General features: G+C 56.2%; 2 protein-coding genes across 2 annotated transcripts; both read right to left on the bottom strand.

Moving 5' to 3' along the window:
- Positions 1 to 8,254: 8,254 nt before the first annotated feature.
- FOXS1 (forkhead box S1) lies at positions 8,255 to 12,077 on the bottom strand. Its single transcript, XM_059133608.1, has one exon. It carries the CDS (start codon positions 9,510 to 9,512, stop codon positions 8,517 to 8,519), a length of 996 nt encoding a protein of 331 aa, XP_058989591.1. The 5' UTR covers positions 9,513 to 12,077; the 3' UTR covers positions 8,255 to 8,516.
- Positions 12,078 to 12,276: 199 nt separating this feature from the next.
- On the bottom strand, positions 12,277 to 20,625 carry LOC131807884 (interferon regulatory factor 4-like). The gene is given in 9 exon segments (XM_059133607.1): positions 12,277 to 12,469; positions 12,699 to 12,817; positions 13,391 to 13,480; positions 13,483 to 13,719; positions 14,609 to 14,674; positions 14,794 to 14,905; positions 15,849 to 15,943; positions 16,234 to 16,423; positions 20,309 to 20,625. Coding segments are annotated over 9 exon segments (1,176 nt in total). The 5' UTR covers positions 20,483 to 20,625; the 3' UTR covers positions 12,277 to 12,376.
- Between the last annotated feature and the right edge of the window lie 909 nt (positions 20,626 to 21,534).

Below are 21,534 nucleotides of genomic sequence, written 5' to 3'. Positions count from 1 at the left end.
AGCTGTTCTCCCCTCTTTCACACGGGCCACAGCGGGCTCTGGCCCAGACTCCATCTGCTGGAGACGTCAGCCAGAGGGTGGGAAAGCCTGACCGGAGAGGGCACAGCCTTTCTGGCTATGAGGACAACTGAGTCAGAATTGGGACTGGCCTCAGTGGGGCAGCTGGTTGGCCTGCTTGGGGAGAAGGGGTTCTAGTGGCCGTGACAGCAGTCGCATGCATTGAGGGCAGCTGGGTACCAGCCCCGCTCCGGCTCCTCGTGGTCACGATCACCGGGGCTGCTCACGGTGATCCTGCCCGACAGATGTGCTGTTAGGTCCATTTCTCAGATGGGGAAATCAAGCTTCAGGGAGGTTAAGCCACTTGCTTAGGCACGTACAGCTAGTTACTGGCAGAGCCAGGACCGGTACCCAGACAGTATGGGTCCAGAGCCCCCGCTCTTGACTGCTGCACTGCCTGCCTCTTGAGAAATCCTGGACCTGACCACAGACCAAGACACTGATCATCCCTACCTCCCCTGACTCCATGAATATAGGCCTGGAGGGTAAGGCCAGGGTTGTCACTCCTGCCTGTGTCCCGTACCTGCAGGTGGGTTCAGCCTCCCACTGCAGCAGGTGCCACGTGGGGTGGGGGGGGGCTGGCTTTGGGGTCTAAGCCTGGGAGGGGGTGTTTTACACTCCTGGGGAACCTGACTGGGGTTCTTCATGGGACATGTGCTTGCAGAACAGACCCCCGGGGCTGTGGATCCCTGCCTGCCCGCCCGCTCGCCACCTGCCAGCTGGGCCAGGCCTGTGGTTTCCTCTGAGTTCTCTCAGCGTTGCTGGCCCCCACCCAGGCTAAGCCTCGGCCACACAGCGTGATGATGAGGGATGAGTCACAGCCGTGGGGCGGGGTGGGGGATGGTGAGGAAATGAGGTCCAGCCGCAGCAGAGATCCAGGGCCTGGATCCAGCTGGGGAAACCGAGGCCAAAACCAAGAAGGTCCCTCAGCAGAGAACAACAGCTGGGACTAGAACCCAGGACCCCTGACTCTCAGCACGGGTCTCAGTTTCCTGCTCTATAATATGCAAATGACAATCTGGGCTCTGCACTCCACTGGCACTCCTAGGCCATCGTGACAGTCACAAGATGGGACAGGGTGCGCATTCACCCTATTTCACAGATGAGGAAACAGGTTCAGAAAGGGAAGGGAATCTGCCCGAGGCCACACAGCAAATTAACATTTCCTAGGAAGGAAGGCCACCCAGAACCATGGAACAGGGCTGATCATTGCTTCAGTCCTTATTACCTCCCTGGAGCACAGCTTGGAAAGCTCTTTTTGATTTTTCAGGGGCCTCCTCTGGCCTCCCCTGGTCCCTGGAGGTAAAGGATATAGACTCAACAATATGGGTGAGGTGGAGGTTCAGAGAGATTTTTGTTCCCTTCAAGAGCCACAGAGCACACGCAGGAAAAAGTCACGGCCACAACCCCCCAAGGTGGGGTTGAGTTTCTGCCTCTCCGCAAGCCTGAGTCCCAGCCCCATTACCATCATCCCTAGAACGGCCATCCCCGGTGACCTCGCAGGATAAACCTTTTCACCCTAGGAGCCATCCTGATGGAGGGAGTGAATCCATGGCCCTTTGGGGCCTGCCAGCTGGGGCCGGAGCCAGGCCCAAGGCTCTGGGCTGTGATTCTTCAAGTCCCGGGTACCAGGCTGGGAATATCCCCCATCCCTTGCCCTGTGTTGCCTGCCCACCACAGTGCCTGCTTGTGGGCCCCTTCTGCATGGTGCGCATTACAATGATGACCCTGCCACCTTGCCTACAAGGTGCACTGCATCTCACGGGGCTGGCTCCACCAGCTTCCCCTGCCCGGTGTCCTGGGTAACCCCTTGTGGGCTAAGAAGGGTTAACGCCCTCAATGGGACAGCTCCTCCCGGCTGGTTCCAGCCCAGAAAGCGTTCCTCCAAGACTATTTCCTGCCTCTGGGCCTTGGCCAGGCTCGCAGTGACCACCCCCAGGGGTCTGAGGCCGCATCTGGTTTGGATTACACCAGGCTTGGTGACGCTGCCTCTTCCTGTCTGTGTCCAGTGGCCTTGAATTCCACTGGCCACCTTGGACCCAACAGAGCAGTGGTGGGAAAAGATTCGGCCAGGGACGGGGCTGCCCGAGGGTGTCCAGCAGCCAGGGCTGTCCTGAAGGATGGGTCTACCCACACCTAGCTCCTGTTCGCACGGCTGTCCACGCACCTGTTCTTTTCCGCACGTTAATAGCTGTTGTTTACCGAGCACGGGGCATTGTAGCAAGTGATTTCCACTTATGAACTCATTTTATCCCCACACTAAGAGTGGTTATTTTTGTTAGGTATTTCATTAAGCTGAGGAAGCTGAGGCTCAGGGGGTTTATGGACAAGTCCCGGAGTCCCCAGCCAGCAAATGGCGGAGTCACAACTCAAAGCAGGTGCTGTGACTCTGGACACCACCAATCATGGCACAGCTATTTGTCGAGTTCCTCCTGCTCTGGGCCTGGCCCGAAGCTAGGACCCAGAGGTGAATGAGTCATGGTCCCCGCCCTCAGGGAGCTCATACCCTCTGGAACCCCACTGGCTGGGAGCTTGGGGGTTAGGGTGAAGCTGGAGGGACAGGGAAGGAGACTCGAACTCCGTAATCTCTTTTCTCTGGTGGCAGGAAGTGACGTCGAAGCTGAGAGCCATGAGGGGCGGGCCTTTTCCAGATGGAGTGAGGATGGCGGTCCAGACAGAGGGGATAGTATGTCCAAAGGCTGGTAGCTAAGAGCAAAGTTGACTTGGAGTCTCCATGATGAAGTAGGAAATAAGTCTGGCAAAGTTGGCAGGGGCCTCAAATGCCAGCCTGAATCGGAGCAGTAGGGAGACATGGAGGGGTTTTGAGCAAAGGAGGCATATGGCCAGATCTGTGGTTCACGAGGAGCGGTTGAAAGAAGTGGGGGGAACAGGAGGGAGATGCAGGTCTCATGTGTCTCTAGGGGGACAGGCTGATGACAGAGACTGGGCTCAGGTTATACAGAATGGGGTTCAAATCTACTTATTTGCCCTCTCTGAGCCTCAGTTTCCTGCCTGTAAAATGGGGGGTTAATAATCCTACCTGCCTCCTGGGAACCATGCATCACATGAGGGATGTGGACAGAGCAGCTGTTTCTTCCACAACTATGTCTCCAGACCCTACTGTGTTCCAGACAGTGTTCTAGGTGCTGGGGGGCAAGCAGCCAGGAGACAAAAGTCTCTGGCCTTGTGGAGCTTTCTTTGAGGTGGGAGAACTTTGACCTGGGCAGCAGTGAATTTAGAATGCGTTGGTGGGGTGGGTGGGGGCAGAGTCTGGGAGGGTTTCTCCCAGGACAGATTTTGAACAGAGATCAAAGGGTTCCCTGGGGATTATTAGTAGAAGGTTGTTCTAGGAGGAAGGAAGCACAGTGCAAAGGCGATTTGGAGTGAGGCTAGGGTTAGCAGGGACGAAGCCTGACAGTCCAGGCTCCTAACTTGGTCTTTTGCTCTGAGTGGGCTGCTGCTGAGCCCCTGGTGGCTTCTCTGAGATTTCCTCCATGCTGAAGGGATGAACGGGAGGCTGACCATCAGTCCTGATGTCCACTCAGCAAACCTTTATCAAGGGCCTTCTGTGTGCTAGTCGCTGGATTAGGGAAGCAGATACAATGAAAAAGGCAGACCAGCCTCTGCTCCCTGAAGCTTATAGTCTAAGGCAGAAACACAATAAAAAGTGAACACACCTAGGAATGCATAATCCCACATTGCAACAGGTACCTGGTGGAGAAGACAAATCTGAAAGCATCTAATCAGATAAGGGGCTGAGGGGAGGCTCTCTGAGCAGGCAATACTTAACTTGGCCTCTTCGTGTTGTGAAGTCAGCCAGTGGGGAGGGAGCATTCCGGGTGGAGGGGAGAGCAAGTGCAAAGACCCAGAGGTAGAAACAGCACTCACCAGGGAGTTGGCTGTCTTTGAGGGCCTCTCATTTGTATCCAAGACAGATCAGGGCTCCTTGTGGGCAGTGGTCAGGAGGAGGCAGCCGTGGCCTTTCCAGAGGCCACCGGGAAGGATTTGGGCTGTATAACTAAATGGGCCTCCCCCACCTGTTTTTAGCCTGGAACCACTTCCTTTGGCTTTACCAGCTGCCTCCCCATCACCACCCAGTTACCAGTGGGGGAGGAACAGAGATCAGGCACCTCCTGCTGTGTGAGGACAGAGGTTTACCACATGCAAAGGAAGGGGCAGAGGGATGGGGCTGAGGGTCCCAGGCCCCCCAGTGGGGCTGTCTTATGTTCTGATTTCTTTCTTGTTGGCTGACTTGGACACACTGTGTGTGGGATTAGGTTTCCCACACATGGGTCCTGGGGGTTGAAAATATTACTCCCCATTTTATAGATGAAGAAAGTGATCCTCAGAGAGGTGAGTCTACTTGCTCAAAGTCACATAGCAAAGAAGTGGAGATGCTGGTAATTGAGCCCCAAGCCCGTCTCTGTAACAGTCTTCCCTTCCCCTCTATCCTCCCCTCCCCCAACCTCCGACCTCCGCAAGAGCCGGACCTTCCCCTGGGGGGTAGATCAGACTAAGGCGACCTGCCCCTGGGACCCAACTTTTTAAAAAATTTAAACAAATTGTGGTTTCCTTGTGCCAGCCTGGGTTCTAAGCACTTTGCAAATAGTAACTCCTGTCATCCTCCCAACAGCCCCAAAGGAGTGTGAACTATTAGTGTCCATATGTTATAATGAGGAAAACCAGAGAGGGGAAGCAACTTGCCCAAGACTGCACAGCTGGGGAGGGACGGAGCTAGGATCCCAACCTAGGCAGTTAAGCTCCAGAGCTCCTCAGTTTAGTCCTGTACCTACTGCCTCTGGCAGCCTGGCCCTTGGGGGTGATGGGAATCATCCAGGTGTCGTGGGGACAGGATGTTTTGGCTGAGGACTGGATTGCTAGGTTCTATTGACTCCCTGCAGGCAGACATGGGAGGCTGGCTGACCCAACCTTCTTCTTCATCATCGCTGTGGCCGCCTCAGAGTGGCCCACCCTCATCAGGACAGGGTCTCCAGGCCCTGGGCTGAGACACTGTCTGGGTGTGGGGAGTGTCCAGAGCTCTGGGCGGTGGAATGCCATAAACTGGGGAAGGAAGCGGGTGGGCGGGAGCGTCGTGTCGGGAGATAAGATGTGGACGGTGGGGGAGTCTGAGGAAGGCCCAGCCCTGTGGGTGGGGGAGGCCTCCCTGGGGGCAGGGAGAGCAGAGACCAGAGGACCAGCAGGTGAAGAACTTCCTGACTGTACTTCAGAGCTGCCAGGCTTGGGCGGGAAGGGGCCTCCTCTGGAGGCAGCGGGCTCCCCTTTCCGGGAACCTCGTATGACTTGGTACTTGGTGTAGAGGGGATTCAGAAATCGGGCAGGAGACGCCCTTTCAGTGCTAATATTCCAAGAATCTAAGCTGCTGTGATTAAAAATTCTGGAATATTCTTTAATACTCCTGATTCTACCATGTTAGAATTTGATTGAGCCTAACTCTGAAAGGCAACTTGGCACCCTTTTCCACTCTAACCTGCTGGGGACAAAGTGGAGGGGCTGTAATCCCCTCCTGGAGACAGACAAGCCTCCAGGGAGGAGGATCCCTGAGGCAGAGTCAGATGGGGCAGCCCCAGTCCTGGAAGAGCTGTACAGTTAAGGCGGTAGAGCGGTTACCTGCTCCTGCTTTGCTGTGTGACCTTGGACACCTCGCTTGCCTTCTCTGGCCTCGGTCTGTCAATCTGTGCTGAGGTACTCTCTCTGGGTCAGCCCACGTTAGGCATTCTGAATCTCTGCTAAGCACTGTCCACCCCAGGTGGGGGTGGATGGGCAGGAGCCACAGGGCGTCTGTTGGTCATGGAAAGAATGTGAGGGCAGGAGGCCCAGTGGGTGGGGTCCCCTGGCTGGGCAGCAAGCAGAGGGCAACATGAGATCATGGTGTCTGGGCCTCCTGGTCCAGCACCCCCGGGAATGGGATCCCCTCCAGGCAGTCCCCCATGTCAGACCCTCCCCTGGGACCCAGACTCAGAGTCAGGCTGCCCTTTTCCCAACCCCTGCTGGGCAAAGGGAGTGAAATCAGGGCCCAGAGAGATGGGCACTCAGCCAGGCTCATTCAGCGAGTCCAAGGCCGGCGCCGAGCCCAGGGTCCTGCTTGGGAATTGAGGCAAGGGGACTTGTCTTCACTTCTTGACTATGCTGGGGGGTCAGAGAGGGACATGGAGAGAGGGCTCCAGTCCTGTTGCTGAGTCTGTGCACCAGCTGTGATTAACCCCTTTTTGCATGATGCGGATGTGGCTTTCTTTTCCTCAAGCCCCCACCCCAGTTCAGATGCTAAACTCCTTAGAGGATGGCTGGAACAGGATGGGAGGGGCGGGGGGGGGGGGCGGGGAGGGGGCTCAGTGCGTCCAGCCTCCCCATCCTCCTACTAGCTCAGGACACAGGCTGGGAGGGGACTGGGGTCACCAGGTCTCCACAGGAATGCGCCACAGGGAACAGTGCCCGGCAGAGAGGCCTCTTTCCCTGACTGGACTGAGAAAGAACACTTACCCCTCGAATGTGTTTGTCCCTGTCTCTGTGACTGTTTGTCTCTGTGCCTCTCTCTCTCTCTTTCTCTCTCAATCTGTCTGTCTGTCTGTCTCTCTCTCTCTCTCTCTCACACACACACACACACACACACATACACACACACCTTGGAACAAACCCACATAAGCATCTCCTTCGCCTCTCCTTCCTCATGCCCCGTGCACACAGAGCTTCCCCCTACTCTTCGCCCATGAGGCTTCCTGGGTGTGATGGGACAGGACAGACCCTCTCTTCTTCTCCCCATTGCTAGATGGATTTCCGGGTTGGGGTCCTGCGTGCGCGATGGGGAAGGGCCCCACAGCTGGCCAGGCATTTTCCCAACCCCTTCCGGCCACAGTGAGCCCCCACCCTGCAGGTCCCTCCTCCCCCCTGGCCGGCTCTAGAGTCTGTGGGAACCAGACAGTGGGGACTGTCCAGCCGGGCTCGCTTCCGCCCAGGCCCCAGGGGACCTGCTGAGAGAGGAAGGAGCAGCAGAGACTGAAATCAGCATGGCCGCCTGCCTGAGTGAGGGCCTCTGGAGGGACTGGGCTATCTGCCCCACCAAGGGGTCTCCAGCCGCCGGGGTGTCACCTCATGGGACAGAAGACCCATCAGGCCCCTACACCAAATGCCAGAAAGGGGCTTCCCCCAGTATCCCTGGCCTCTTTCTTTTCTCCCTCGACCCAGGATCCAGATGGAGGTACCAAGGCTCCAGAAGGAAGCCCTTTGCCTCAGCGACTCTGGTATTGAAAGGTGTGGGGACGGGGAGGTTTCAGGTCCCTGAGTCTGTTCCTCTGATAGGGGCCATGAATATACCCATTTCTCCTGCTTCTGCCCAAGGGGGAGGCTAGAAGAGGCCAAAGGTCAGGGCTCCGTCACTTCTGATCTATACACAGGACAGCCACCCACTCCCCTCATGACAGAAATGCTTTCTTAAAGAGTCATCAGGAGGCCTTTGGAGAACTGAGGGCTCAGAACTGGGGGCTCCACATTCCCATTCATGTGGGGGAATGCAGACAAGAGGACTGGTGCCTGCCTTTTGAGCCTCACTTTCCTTGTCTGTGCAAGGGGGTCAGGGTGCCTTTTTCGTACTGGTCTTCCAGGATTTCATAAAAGCCCCTCCCGCTCTGGACGTCACCCCCAGCTCTGCTCCTACTCTGTGCACCACCCCTGTGTCCTCACTCAGACTGCGGGCCAGGGGCTGGGCGTATAGCCACTCATTTACCATCTGGAGTCAGATCTAGTGAGCCTCAAATTTTCTGAGCCTCAGTTTCCCCCACTGTAAAAGTGGGGATAGCATTCCAAGTTGCACAGGGCTCGGTGAAAGGATACAGAGAAGCTCAGGACAGAATAAATGCCGCACATGGTCACAGTGATTCTGACGACTCAAAATTGGGGGAGGCGGTGCAGAGTGACAGAGCCTGGGACTGGAGAATTAACCCCTCAGGCCAGCCCAGCGCCACCCTCTGCTGGGTGTTTCTTGGCCATACTTTCCTCTCTTCCTTATTCCCTGCTCCCCCTTCCTCCACCTTCCTGGGAAACTCCCTGAGAAAGTCCCCAGCAGGAGAAAGAAGTCTCACAAGGGACATTTCCATCCAGGGTCCCCGCAATCCCACAACCATAGCCACTGCACACAGAACCAGGCGCCCCGGCCCTCAGCCCCCAACCATCCATGAAGCTGACCTTCACCGTCACACTGGTTTTATTGGCCCTGAGAGCCACAGAGTAAATCCCAAGAGGGCCCTGCCTCCCCTCTCCCTCAAGTCTGTCCAGAGGCCCCGGGAGCTGGCTGAGTGTTCACTACTCCAATCTTGGCTTCCTGTCCCGCTCGTTGGCTTGCCAGGCCTGGGTCCCTTGAAAGCTCCCCAGATCCTTGAGTCAGGCTCAGCCTGGAGGGTGTAGTTGGCAGGGGGGCCCCGCAGGGACTGCCCGAGGCCAGGTTGGCTTCACTCAAAGAAGAACATTCCTGGTGTCCGGTATAGGCAGGGGGTCAGCCCCAGTGGGTAGCTGGAGCCTCCCTGGACAGGGAAACTGCCTGCAACCCAAGGTTCCTTGGGGTCAGCTGGCAGGGGCAGTGGGGCCCGCAGTGAGGCTGGAGGGGTGGGTGGCGCCGGAGAGGGGGCTGCTGAGGCCAAGAGGTGCTCAAGGCCTGGATCGGTCCCCATGCAGAAATTCAGTGCCTGCAGCCGGCACTGGTAGCTGCCTCCAATGCCTGCCTCTGGAGTCAGGATGGGTGTGGGGGCCTTGCTAAAACCCTTGGCCTCAGAGAAGCCCACAGAAAAACCAAATGCTGGGCAGGGGGAAGACGAGGGGGCCACAGGGAGCTCCCCCAGGCCTGCAGGCTTAGGTGTGGGCATCTCTTTGAGCTCCGTGGGTGGCTGGGGCCCGGCATCCAGGGTTGTAGAGCACATGCTAGCTGGCAAGGCCCCTAGTAGACCCCCAAAGCTTAGGCCCTTGGGTTCTGGCAGCTCTGGCAGGAATGGGCACTGCCTTCCAGTCAAGGCGTCGGGGGCTCCTGGATCCTGGCTGCCCACTCGGTGGGGTCCGCGGCGTGCCTTGGCAGGGCCCTTGGTTCCCTCGGCACCTGCTCGCCGGGTGAAGCGTCGGCGTCGGCGCAGGAAGCTGCCGTGCTCAAACATGTCGTGACAGTCGGGGTCCAGCGTCCAGTAGCTGCCCTTACCCGGCTTGCGGTCATCGCGGGGCACCTTGACGAAGCACTCATTGAGCGACAGGTTGTGGCGGATGCTATTCTGCCAGCCGGGCCGGTTGTGGCGGTAGAAGGCGAAGCGGCCCATGATGTAGCGGTAAATGCCACTGAGTGTGGCCCGCTGACCGGGGGAGCTCTGGATGGCCATGGCGATCAGAGCTATGTAGCTGTAGGGGGGCTTGGTCGGCTCGGCCGCGGGGGCCAAGGGCCCGGGTAGGGGCTGTTGCTGCTGCATGCTGGGCTGGGCTGGCCGGTCTGGTGGCTGCTGGGACCACGGAGGGGCCAGGCACCGAAGTCTGGAGCTGGTGTCTGCCCAGCACAGCCTCCCCGGTGCCTGTTAAAAGGCCCACTGGCCCAGCCTCCCAGCCTGGAAAGGCAAAAAGGGGTGGGCCCACCAGGCTGCCCTCCCTTCCTCCCTCGCCCCCCCTCCCCCCAGGCCTGAGAGGGGCGGGCAGGGAGGCCAGAACTGGGAAGCTTGTGAGCCTGCTGCCTGGGGAGAGGAGATAGGAGGAAAGGGACCGAGATCCAGAGCCCCCATGTGCTGGGCGGTGGTGGCTGCGAGGGACAGGACAGGCAACTGAGCGAGACAGAGACAGAGAAACAAAAAGGGACAGTGGCCGTGAAAACCAGAGAGAAAGACACAGAGAGGGAGAGACATAACAAGACGAACTGTGAAGGCAGAGACATACTCAGAGAGACAAAGCCGAGGCAGAAAGAACAGAGACACACCGAGCCAGACACGCACACACTGCACAGAGAAAGAATCACGGAGAGAAATCAGTGTACGGAGAGAGAGTGAGAGAGGAAGATGCAGAGAGACACAGAACAGACACAAGAGATCGAGGGCAGACAGATAGACGCACGCTGAGGAGAGAGACTAGACAGGTAGATTCAAAGGGGTGAGCTGGAGAATGGGCCCCCCTCTCAGTGGGAAAAGCCCCAGGGGTCCTCAAGCCCCCACCTTCAGCTCCCCTTTTCTCCTCTCTTTCTTTCAGGCCTGGGGGTCTACTTTCTACTCCCAGCAGGGTGCAGCACCCCGGGGTCAGACAATTCTTACCCTCTTAGCTCCAGGGCATTTGACGGCCGCTGCTGGAAGGCGGTGAGAACCGTCAAACTGTTTATGGTGAGCATCAGCGCCCTCTAGTGACTGGTGTGGGAAGGACAGCCATCTGGGCAGAGCCATTCCCCCACTACTCCCCCAGGAGATGTTTCAAGCAAGTCCCTGACTTTGGCTGAGCCTCAGTTTCCCACTTCTAAACTGGAGCTGGCGACCCTTCAGCTGTCCGTACTGTGGTGAGGAGGCCACAGGCCCCCTTACACAGCATCCAGCACCCTCCAAGAGTTTAGCGCAGAGTAAGGGTTTGGACATGATTCAGGATTATCACTCTGAACTGAGGCTCCCCATCAGCCGCAGCCTTGGGCCAGCGAAGCCTAGGACCGTCAGGTCTTCTGGAGGCTGGGGTAGCCTACTGCATGTTCTCCCACCCATACGATCCCAAGTGAGAGGACACCTACTGTGTGCCACTCTCCATGTCAGCTGCCCGACAACTAGCCTTCTCTCTCTGCATTTGACTCCTTGGAGCAACCCTGCTTTGCAGGCCTTCATGGCTTCTTTTTTGTTTTTTTGTTTTTTTAAGATTTTATTTATTTATTTGACAGACAGAGATCACAAGTAGGCAGAGAGGCAGGCAGAGAGAGAGGAAGGGAAGCAGGCTCCCTGCCGAGCAGAGAGCCAGATGTGGGGCTCAATCCCAGGACGCTGGTGTCATGACCTGAGCCAAAGCGAGAGGCTTTAACCCACTGAGCCACCCAGGCGCCCTTTCATGGCTTCTTTTGAATAGATGGAGAATCTACGCCTCAGAAAGGTTAAGTGACTTGCCCAAGGTCACACAGCTAGTCAATGACAAAGCTGGAATTTGAATCCAGTATTCTCTAACTCCTTAACACCACACCTTCTACAGAAGAGAAGCAGGGATAGGGACAGTCACTGGACCCCCACTGGAGCACAGGCTATGAACCCCAAGAGAGCAGGGGCTTGCTGTTTTGTCCAGCACTGGCCTGGAAACTGAGTGGGTGCTCAGTCAACATTTGCTGAATAAGAAACAGTGATCTGATTGACTTCTGCCCTTCGTCGAAGCATACGCCCCCCCCACCATAAAAGCATATTAATGTATCACTAGAAGAGATTCATTATGTTGCCATCTGTAGGAGAAACCTTATTTAAAAAGTCAGAAATCAGAACCAGAAACAAGGTCTGATATCTGGGGCAGGACACAGTGACTTTTCCGCCAAGGCAGGGTCAGCTGGCTTCACCGTGGTTGAAGAGGCGCCCTCCCAATTCTCAAGGACTCCCTACAGCTTGCAGTTTACAATGATCAGTGGAGCCTGGGGAGGGTCTGGACCCCTGCTTCTGCCCTTAGCTTCTGCCCTATGGCTGTGTTTGGGGGTCAGCCTCAGTTCCTCCAAACACAGTATCCACTGGTATTGGTGGTTCAGTTATCAACCCCCCAAGTCCCCAGTTCAGGCCAAATTTCTGCTTTGAGATCCCTTCCTGCCCACATAAGAACAGAGACTAGTGGCAGGTGGGAGGAAGGGTCTGGAAACTCAGAGCCCCTCAGAAGCCAGGCATTTCTGTTACTGTCTGGCTTCACTCTAATCCCTGAGGATCTAATTATCGGTAAACCCAGCTTTAAGCAAACCTTATAATGCATCAGTTGCAGGTAAGTGGGCTCTCAAGTATACCACCACAGACCTGCTGGGTTCTCCCCGAGCTATGAGGTTTTGTTTCTGTCCTAATTGCTGTTTCCAGAACCTCAAGGTCAAGTTTGGTTTCCTCCTGACTTCCCGGCCCAGCTGCAAGGCCTCCGCCCACGCGCTGTGCTGGGGGGTAGGGGTGGGGGGCTGCATCTCTGCCCCTGCGAGGTTGAAGGGCGTGGATCCGCTTCCACTGTTCCCACTGACCGGCCGATGGGTAGGCGGCAGCCCCAAGACCACTGGCAATTTGGGCAGGTTTGCAGTAGGGTCCGCACCCACGGGAGGAAGGCTGACTTGGGACGACAGGAGAGGAGCAAGTGACCCTTCACTGCTGACTCAGCTGTGTCAGCAGGTGAGGGACACCGTCGGTGCTGCTGGGACACCACTGTAGTGGCGCTTCCAGTGCAGGAAGAGCTCCCTGGCGAAGACTGGCTCCACCTGTGGGGGTGGGGGTAGGGCAATGAGCTAACTCTCTCAGTTAGCGCCCCCTATGTTCTGGTGGGCAGTCACCACTTGGTGACAGTCCCACCCCACAGGCACTTTATGTGCAGGGTCCTACAGACCAGAGGGTCATCGGGTCAGGAGCTGGGGACTGGAGCTAGTCAGTAAGGGGCTGCTAGTGGTGACTGGAAGGTGTGACTCTTCACTGGAGTGGGAGGTGACTCACATGGGCCATGATGAGCCGCTCCTCCGGCTGGTCTGGCGGCCCTGGGTACTCCTCACCAAAGCACAGACGGATTTGGTACTCGGGCTCCTGGTGACCGTCCTGAAGGTGGGCGCGCAATTCTATGGGCACCAAGATTGGGGGCTTGGGAATCCTAGCTGGTGCCCACCTTGTGCTTCTATCCCATGCCCATGTCCGATAAGGCCACATCCCCATTGTGTGTCCATGCCTTATGCCCACTTCCACATCCCTATGCCTGTCTCATGTTTCACATCTGTGTCCACTTCTAGGGTGCATCCCCTGTGCCTGGTGCTCCTGTGCTCACCGCCACATATTTATTCCCACCTCAAGCCCATTGCCATTCACCTATACTTATTGAGTGCCCAGTGCCCTAATGCCCAGCTTATGCTTAGCATCCCAAGTTTTATGCCCCAACCCTGCCCCATGCCTACCCTCCCCATAAGTCTGTCTATATCGTGCCCAGGTCCCCTGACGCCCGTATTCGTTCCCTCTCCTGGGGCTCGTGTGTCACATCTTTTGTTTCAACGTCCACCCCAAACCCAGAATCCATAAGCCCGTTCCCTGGCGCTCACATCTCATGGACCCCACTTCTCTGTTCCCGTGCCTTTGCCCACTCCCCTCGCGCCCAGCCACTCTGTCCCACGCTGCCAGCGGCCCCACCGTCGTGCTCTTACCCTCGAGGAAGAGTAGCGTGTCCAGCAGCTGGCAGGTGTGCTCACGCTCCAGTTTGTTGGGCTGCGCGCGATGCGGGGCGAGCGGGCCACGCCCTCGGGGGCCACCCACAGCAGCACGCCCCGCTCCAGGTGCTGCAGCAAGCGCTCCAGCACGCGGGCGCCGGGGGGCGGCTCCGGGAAGCACACCTGCGCCATGCATCTTGGCGGTCCCAGCAGGCCTTCCGCAGCGGTGACCTCCTGGGGGCTCAGGCGGCAGCCCTCGGCCACGCGCGTGGTGGTTTCGCGCACCAGCTTCCCGCGGTAGAACAGCCGCACGTGCAGCCAGCAATCTGCGGGGCGGGGAGAGGGGGTGCGCCCGGGGATGGCAGCCCCAGCACTGACCTCTCCCCACCCAGGTCCTGCCTGCCCCCGACTCAGGAGTTTTGGGGGCTTCCTTCGGATGAACAATAATTCTCTAATTCTCGTAGTAGCGCCAATGCCAGTAGTAAATAGCAGCAGCTTCCGGTATAAATGAACTGGTAGCTGAGCTCTGTGGTCAAAAGCATAGAGTCTGGGACCACCCTTAGGGCCTGTCCTAACCTCTGGGATTCTAGGGGCTCCTTCCCAGCGAATATTTTTTTTAAAAAGATTTTATCTATTTATTTGTCAGAGGGAGAGCGCCCACACAAGCAGGAAGAGCGGCAGAAAGAAGCAGGCTCCCTGTAAGGAGCCCAATGCAGGACTCCATCCCAGGAGCCGAAGGCAGCAGCTTAACCAACTGAGCCACCCAGGTGTCCCTGCTTCCCAGCAAATATTTTAATGCTGATGTTAACAATAACACAGTACGGTCCATGTGAGGGGCAAGCAGGACACTCAGCAGTTAGAGCTGGGGGCTCTGCAGCCAGGCCCTTGGAGACTGATGTCTCACTGCCAGTTAGGAGCTGTGACCCACTAGTAACTTTCCCAGGGCTACCAACTGTGTGATTTGGGGCCAGGTTCTTAACCTCTGTGCCGGGTTTCTGTAAGTACGAAGTGGGTATGATGGCAGTATCTATCTCACAGGGCAGCAGGGAGAGCTTTGAAAGATACCTGACATAATCTAAGTCCTCGATAAATGTTAGCTGCTGTTGTTATTGGGGCTGGGTACTTTTGGGGAAAGACACAGGGTAGCTGGCCCTGACCTCTGGCTCTCCCAAGTTCTGCACACTGGTCAGAGGGGAGGGCCTTGAGATTTTTTACCAGGGTTGCTGAAGTCCTCAGAGAGCAAGGGGCTCCAGTGGTGTGTAGGGTCCTGTGCCTGGTACCCTAGGGAAGAAGGGGAAGATGTCAGGCACCACCTCACCCTGAGTCTCTTGATCCCCAGCTCAAGGTCCTGCAGGAGGACAGAGAGGAGGCAGGATTGGTTGAGGAGATCCGCTCCTTACTGTGGTCAGCCAGAGGGGCTGGGAGCCGAGCCGCTGGTGGCAGGGAGCCCTGCTGGGTCTGCCTGGGGGCTTGCTTGGTGTCCTTATCCTCTGTGGTTGATCTGGAATCATCCTGGCCATTGGAAGAGAGGGTTATGAGGGTGGGAGGGTTATGACTGTGGGCCACAGGTGTTCCCAGACTGTCCTCACTAAGGCAGAGGGAAGTCTGGGCAGACTGCAGGCCAGTTGGGATCGATAGAGACTTTGAGGTTTCAGAGCTCAAGACCCTGTTCCTCATAGAGGTAAAGGGTTGATGGAGTTGTTGGAGGTTATGGGGTCGGAGATGAAGCTCACTGTGCTAGGGGAGAAGCGTTAAGGAGCAAATGAGCAGATGGGGGCCAGAGGAGATAGAGTTGGGGAACAGAGGTGATAGAATGGTGACAGAAGTGATAGAGATGATAGACATGGGACAGAGGTGATAGAGGTGGGGGGGATAGAAGTGACAGAGATGGGAGACATTACATGGAATGCATGGTGAAGAAGACACTAGGGACAGTGGATTGGACCAGGCTGGTGGGGGAGTGGGGACACAGCAATGAAGCACAGATGGTAGGGGGGTTGGTGATAATGGGGGTGATCCAGACAGAGTGATGGGGTGATGGCAACAGCAAGAGGGCTGGAAGGGTTGAAGGGGAGGGAAATGCAGAGCCGGAACTGCATCTGATGGGGACAGAGTGGTGGACCCGATGATGACAGGGGCCAGGGGTGAATGTCAGGGAAGAGATTGCAGAGGGTGATGGAGCTGAAGACGGTGGAGGACGAGAGAACAGGGGGACCCAGAGATGATGGAGGCAAAGGGAACAGGAGGCGGAGCTGAAGATGGTGGGGCAGGTGGGGCTCAGGTAAGAAGAGGTGGAGCTGGCGGGAGGGACATGGCTGGAGGAAGGGGCAGATAGGGAAGGAGCGCAGCTGGGGGAGAGGACAGGCCACATGACAGTGCCAGAGAACACCGAGGGCAGTTCAGGGGAGAGGTGACAGAGCTGGCAAGACTGCAGAGGGCTTGAAGGACAACTGACCTGGTCTGTCCCGCAGGCCAGCTCAGTCACTTCTCCAGGGGGCTCCTGCTGCTTCCGTGGAATGTTCTTTTCAGGGGGAGCACAAGCTCTGGCACCTGGATGGAGCAAGAGGCAGGCTGTTGTTTCCTGAGCCTTAATGGGAGCCCCCCAACAGAGGTGATCCCACACGAGGACCACGGCATGATCTCAGGCGGGGCCCACCTCTCTCCCGGCCTCAGTTTCCTCTTTTTCTACTGGGAAGATAAACTGAATGTCTGCAGGTCCTTCTGTGTTTACCAACCCATGAGTTTAAGCTTACTAAGCCCCCCATTACAGATGGGCAACGTGAGGTCCTTATTGCCCAGAGAGCCATCCTCAGCCACTACCGCCAGGGGTAGGATGGTACCTGGGCCATGGGCACCGTAGGCCACGATCCTGTAGACTTTGTAGGGGCTGGAGCTGTCCCGATGGCTGCGCTCACGCACCTCACAGAAGTCAGCACTTTTGTTGAGAGCACAGCGGAGTCTGGTCTTCCAGGTGGGGGGGTCCTCCTTGTCGATGCCCTCTAGGTGTTTGCCCTTGTGTATGGCCCAGGCCTGGGGATGAGCAGGGGCACTTGGGGAGGGGTAACCTGGGAGAGGGGCTGGTGCCATCCAGAGGAAGGGGGGCCTACCTTGCCTCTCACTCTTCTCTCTCTCCCTCCAGGCCTCTGTCCCTCTGCCCCTTCATCCTTTTCTCTGTTCTTCCCTCCCTCCATCCAACCATATTCCTCGAGCTCCTACTGTGTGCCAGGCCATAGGTAGGGGCAGGGGACCAAATGGGGAACAAGACAGACATGGTCCCAGCTCTCCCGAAACTCAAATCTAATGAGAGAAAACAGCTGGGAACAGCTAACTGGAAATAATTATATTTCAAGTTGTGAATTATGATCAATTTTTTAAAAATAGGATGATGGGGCGCACTTGGGTGGCTCAGTGGGTTAAAGCCCCTGCCTTCAGCTCAGGTCATGATCCCAGGGTCCTGGGATCCAGCCCCGCATCGGGCTTTCTGCTCAGCGGGGAGCCTGCTTCCCCTTTTCTCTCTGCCTGCCTCTCTGCCTACTTGTGATCTTTGACTGTCAAATAAATAAATAAAATCTTTAAAAAAATAATTTTTTTTAAATTTTAAAAAATTAAAAAAAATAGGATGATGGGATGGAAAATAATGGCATGATTTTCTATCTGGAGAACTAAAAAATTAAATCCTGACCTATTGCCCCATACAAAGTGGACTCCATATGATTTCAAAGCCAAAGGTGAGAGATAAAAGTGGAAGCTAATGGGAGATAAGGAGGGGAAACACCTCCAGGGGGACAGAATGCCTTCCTGACCACCCCCAAGGACAAAGCAAAATAATGACAGTGTCTGAAATCAGCAAGGGGCTAATTTTAGAACATACACGGAACTTTGCAAACCAACAGGAAACAGAGAGCATCCCCTAAAGAAAAAATTCTTATCGGGGTGCCTGGGGATCCCAGGATCCTAGGATCGAGCCCCATGTCGGGCTCCCTGCTCAGCTGGGGAGCCTGCTTCTCCTTCGCCCTCTACCTGCTGCTCCCCCTGCTTGTGCTCTGTCTCTCTCTGTCAAGTAAATAAATAAAATCTTTAAAAAAAAATTCTCTCTCTTTTTTTAAAGATTTTATTTATTAATTTGACAGAGATCACAAGTAGGCAGAGAGACAGGCAGAGAGAGAGGAAGGGAAGCAGGCTCCCTGCTGAGCAGAGAGCCCAATGTGGGACTCCATCCCAGGACCCTGGGATCATGACCCGAGCTGAAGGCAGAGGCTTTAACCCACTGAGCCACCCAGGCGCCCCTAAAAAAAAATTCTTATCAAAGGGCAAGAACAGGTGGTTTAGGCAGGAGGTAGCCAGAAGGCCACAAACAGATGAGAATGTACTTAAACTCATTAGTGTCAGAATAAAAATGTGAGCTATTGGGATGCTTGGGTGGCTTGGTCAGTTAGGTGCCTGACTCTTGATCTTAGTTCAGGTCTTGATCTCAGGGTTGTGAATTCAAACCCCATGTATGGAACCTACTTAGATTTAAAAAGAAAAAGTGAGCTATCACCTTTAAGCCAACAAAATATTTTGTGAGTTGGATAATGCTGGGAGGTGGTGGGGTGTGGCCACAGTTGGTGGGCATGGGATGGTACAGAGATTTTGGGTGGTAATCAGGCATGTCTTGTCAAAATAAGTCTAGATATACCCTGTGAGCAGAAGTTCCAATTCCAAAGGAATTCTCACGAAGGCTCATTGGGGGCGTGGGCAGGGCAAGGCAAGATATTTACTCTAACATTGCTTTTGGTGCTGGAGAGCAAACCTGTGTCCATCCCTGTGAAAGTGGATAGGGATGTGTGTGTGTCATGGATGCCCACTATAGAGTCTATGCAGCATCTAGAAGCATCCAGGAGCAACAGATTAGATGTTACAGAGAACACTCCCAGCGGGATGCCTGGGTGGCTCAGTCAGTTGAGCGTCTGCCTTCGGCACAGGGTCCTGGGATCAAGTCCTGCTTCGGGCTCCTTGCTCAGCAGGGAGTCTGCTTCTCCTTCTCTGCATTCTGCATTCTCTCCTTCCTCTGAACAGCTCACCATCCTAAGGGACAGGCCATGTAACCCCCTGTTCAACGCTCACTGAGTGTCTTCTGTGTGCCTTGCCCTGAGCTCAGTGTCACGACCCTCGACAGTTGGGTAGCCGGAGGCAGTGTGTTGTGGGGGAAGTTGTTCCAATGGAGGAAACAGAAGGAATCAGGGATGGCCTAGGAAAAGCACCGAGTTGGAGCTTAATAAATGCATTCGACCAATGAATGCATTAAGGAAGGCTCCCGAGGAGACATTTCACCTGAGCATGATGGCAGTTGGCCAGGTCAAGGTGAAGAGGAGAGGATATCCAGGCAGGGGGACAGCAAGTGCAAAGGTCTAACAGTGAGAGAGATGTGAAGCATTTAGAAACTGAAAGAACTGTCAGGTCCGGTCTAAAGCCAGGGAAGGGAAGGGTGGGGAGAGATGAGGCCAGGGAGGAGCAGTTCACACACTGCTCTGACGTCTTGGTAAAAAGTTGTAACTTTTTCACAAGGGCAATGGAGAGCCAAAGAAGGATTCTGAGTAGGGAAGTGTGAAGGCAAGATTTACATTTAGGAAGATCTCTCTGGAAGACCGAAGCAGGGGAGTAAGGGGCATGGGGAAGCGTGGCGCTCTGTGAGGTCACTGGGATTGTCCTGGTGAGAGATGGTGGGAATGGGTCCAAGCAGATGGACTGTAGAAAAGCTTCCATAGGGAGATCCTGCAGGCCTTGGGGACAGAGTGGAACAAGACTGGAAGTCAGGGAAGAGGCCAGGGTTCAGGTGCCTGGCCCCTGGGGTCTGGGTGACAATCGGTGCCATCCTCCATTTGGGGACACACACAAGTTTGTCAAGGGGAGATGTTAAGTGTGGTACTGACAAGGTGCTGAGTTGGAGAGTTCTGGGGCCTTTAGACCAGCAGGCTTGGGGCCTGGAGGGGAGGCTGGGAACTGTGGGGCTCATGCGGAGGCCCTGGAAGATGGAGTAAGCTATGGGGGGCGGGATCCTGGAGCAGTGCTGAGAGCACCCAAAGAGGAGGGGAGGAGGGGGCAAGCTGAGAAAGGGAGGGGCAGCAGGGTAGGAGGAAAATGGAGCTGGAGTGCTGGTGGGGGAAGATTCTGGAAACCAAGTGAGAGTGTTTCGAGAAGGAAGGGTCCACCAGGCCCAGACCCATCCAGGGGTCAAGGATGACAGTGATGGGATCTTTGGATCTGGCAACTAGTGATGTTAGCAGGAAGGACAGAAGCCAGAGGAGGGCTGGGGCGGGGGTGGGGGGGGTTGGGGTTGGGGGTGGGGGTGGTCAGGAACTGGGGGCTAGGAGTGACAGAACTGATGACCAGGCCCTTCCGCCTGTGAAAAGAGAGGGGAGGCCCGAGAAGTGGGAGCTGGGGGGGGGCTGTGGTGTTTGCGGTGGGGGGGGGGAGGAGGGGGGAGAGGGCTGATGGCAGTTGGTTGCTTATTACTCAGGGGAGAGATTCCAGCATTTCAGTGTTGAAGAGAAGGAGTTTGAAGTCAATGAGGACTGAGTCAAGGGAGGGCATCCCCAGAGGAGGAGGTCCCTGAAAAGGGCTGGTGTGGGGAAGCACAGAACACATTCCCAGGCCGCTGGGGTGGGCGCTTTCGGGGTAGGGGGGAGGTTGTGGGAATCCTGTCATTGGCGTCCAGTTTCCGGGGGAGGGGGAGGGGAGGAGGGAGGAGAGGCCCCGGGAGTCCAGATGGTGCTCCTATCGCACCTTTGGCTGGTTGTTCCCCGTATATGTCTCCCGTATATGCACAACACGCTCCGCAACCTAGAGACCGCTGGGGCTAAGGGGCGAGCGGGTGGCCCCAGGTCACACAGCGCGCGGGTCAGCCCCGGCGTCCCGCCGCTCCCGCCCCCTTACCCTGAAGAGCGCCGCGTCCTGCTGCGCCCGGTAGCCCTGCCGGGCCGCGTGCTTCCAGGGGATACGGAAGAGGGTCTTGTCTGCGTCCTCCCAGCACAACCCCGCGTAGCGCCCACTCTCGATCTGCGCCACCAGCCAGTCGCGGAGGCGCAGGGGACCCCCGGCCCCCGCCATCGGTCTCCTGCCGTCGGGGACCTTCCCTGCCTCCCTCCGCCAGGGGTCGCCGGCCGTCCGGAATGCAGGGCGCCTGCGGCCAGGTCTGGGGCGCGCGGCGGCTGGGACCCCGGCGCGACAGGGAATCTCGAAGCCGCCTGGATGGTGCGCGGAAGCGGCGAAAGCGAAAGTTCTGGATGCGCGAGTTTCGCTTTCTTTTCTGTCCCCCTGACTTGGGAGGCCCTATCCCTTCGCTCTTTGTGGTATCCTGGCCCGGAGGGTGTCGCGCCGCACAGAGGGGCCAGTTAGAGGCACGGTGGGACTCCATGACCCATTGGAGGGTACCCATTGGACTGTACGGGGAGGGTAGCCAGGGATCTGTCCGTCCCTGTAGAGGGGCCCCGGCGGTCACCCAGAGGCGTCCCTTGCGCCACCGGTGCACCTGTTCTCTGTGCTTCCCAGCCTATGGGGAAGTCACAGTTCTCTCTTCAGCGCCTGGACTGTACAGGTAAAAGCCATAGTGCTTCTTAGACTAACTCCCATCAGAATTGGGAGGCAGAGACTAGTTTAAACTGTACACTCTTCGCTTCCATACCAGACCTGCAAGAAACCAGTAATCTGTATTTAACCAGTTCTCCCATGGGATTCTGATCCAGGTGGTCCATGAGCCACACTTGAAGAAATACTTCCTTAAATATTGGGAGTCCTCATCCATTGATGGCTCACTAGGGTGTGGGCGTGGCCAAAGCCTTTCCTGCAGGGTGTCAGTGGGTTCTCATCACAACATGTGAGAAGAGTCTACCCCTTTTATTAGTAAGAAGAATAAGGCTCAGAGAGGTTAAAGCCCTGTAACAAGGTCATAGAGCTAGTACTTGGAGGCAGTCAGAACCTGAACCTATGTCTCTCTGTCCCCAAAGCCCAGGACACTACACAGTGCCCCCCACTATCTCCCAACAGCTTACATCTGGGGTTTAGGGACACCTACTCCCCACAGAAAGTATATACAAATTTTTTTCATGTCTATACATTTTTCTATGGTTTGTATCTTTCATTTAACTGTCAAAGAGAGTTTG

Source organism: Mustela lutreola, chromosome 9 (genome assembly GCF_030435805.1).
Source record: "Mustela lutreola isolate mMusLut2 chromosome 9, mMusLut2.pri, whole genome shotgun sequence".
Lineage (NCBI taxonomy): Eukaryota > Metazoa > Chordata > Mammalia > Carnivora > Mustelidae > Mustela > Mustela lutreola.
This window is presented reverse-complemented; position numbering and strand designations above follow the sequence as displayed.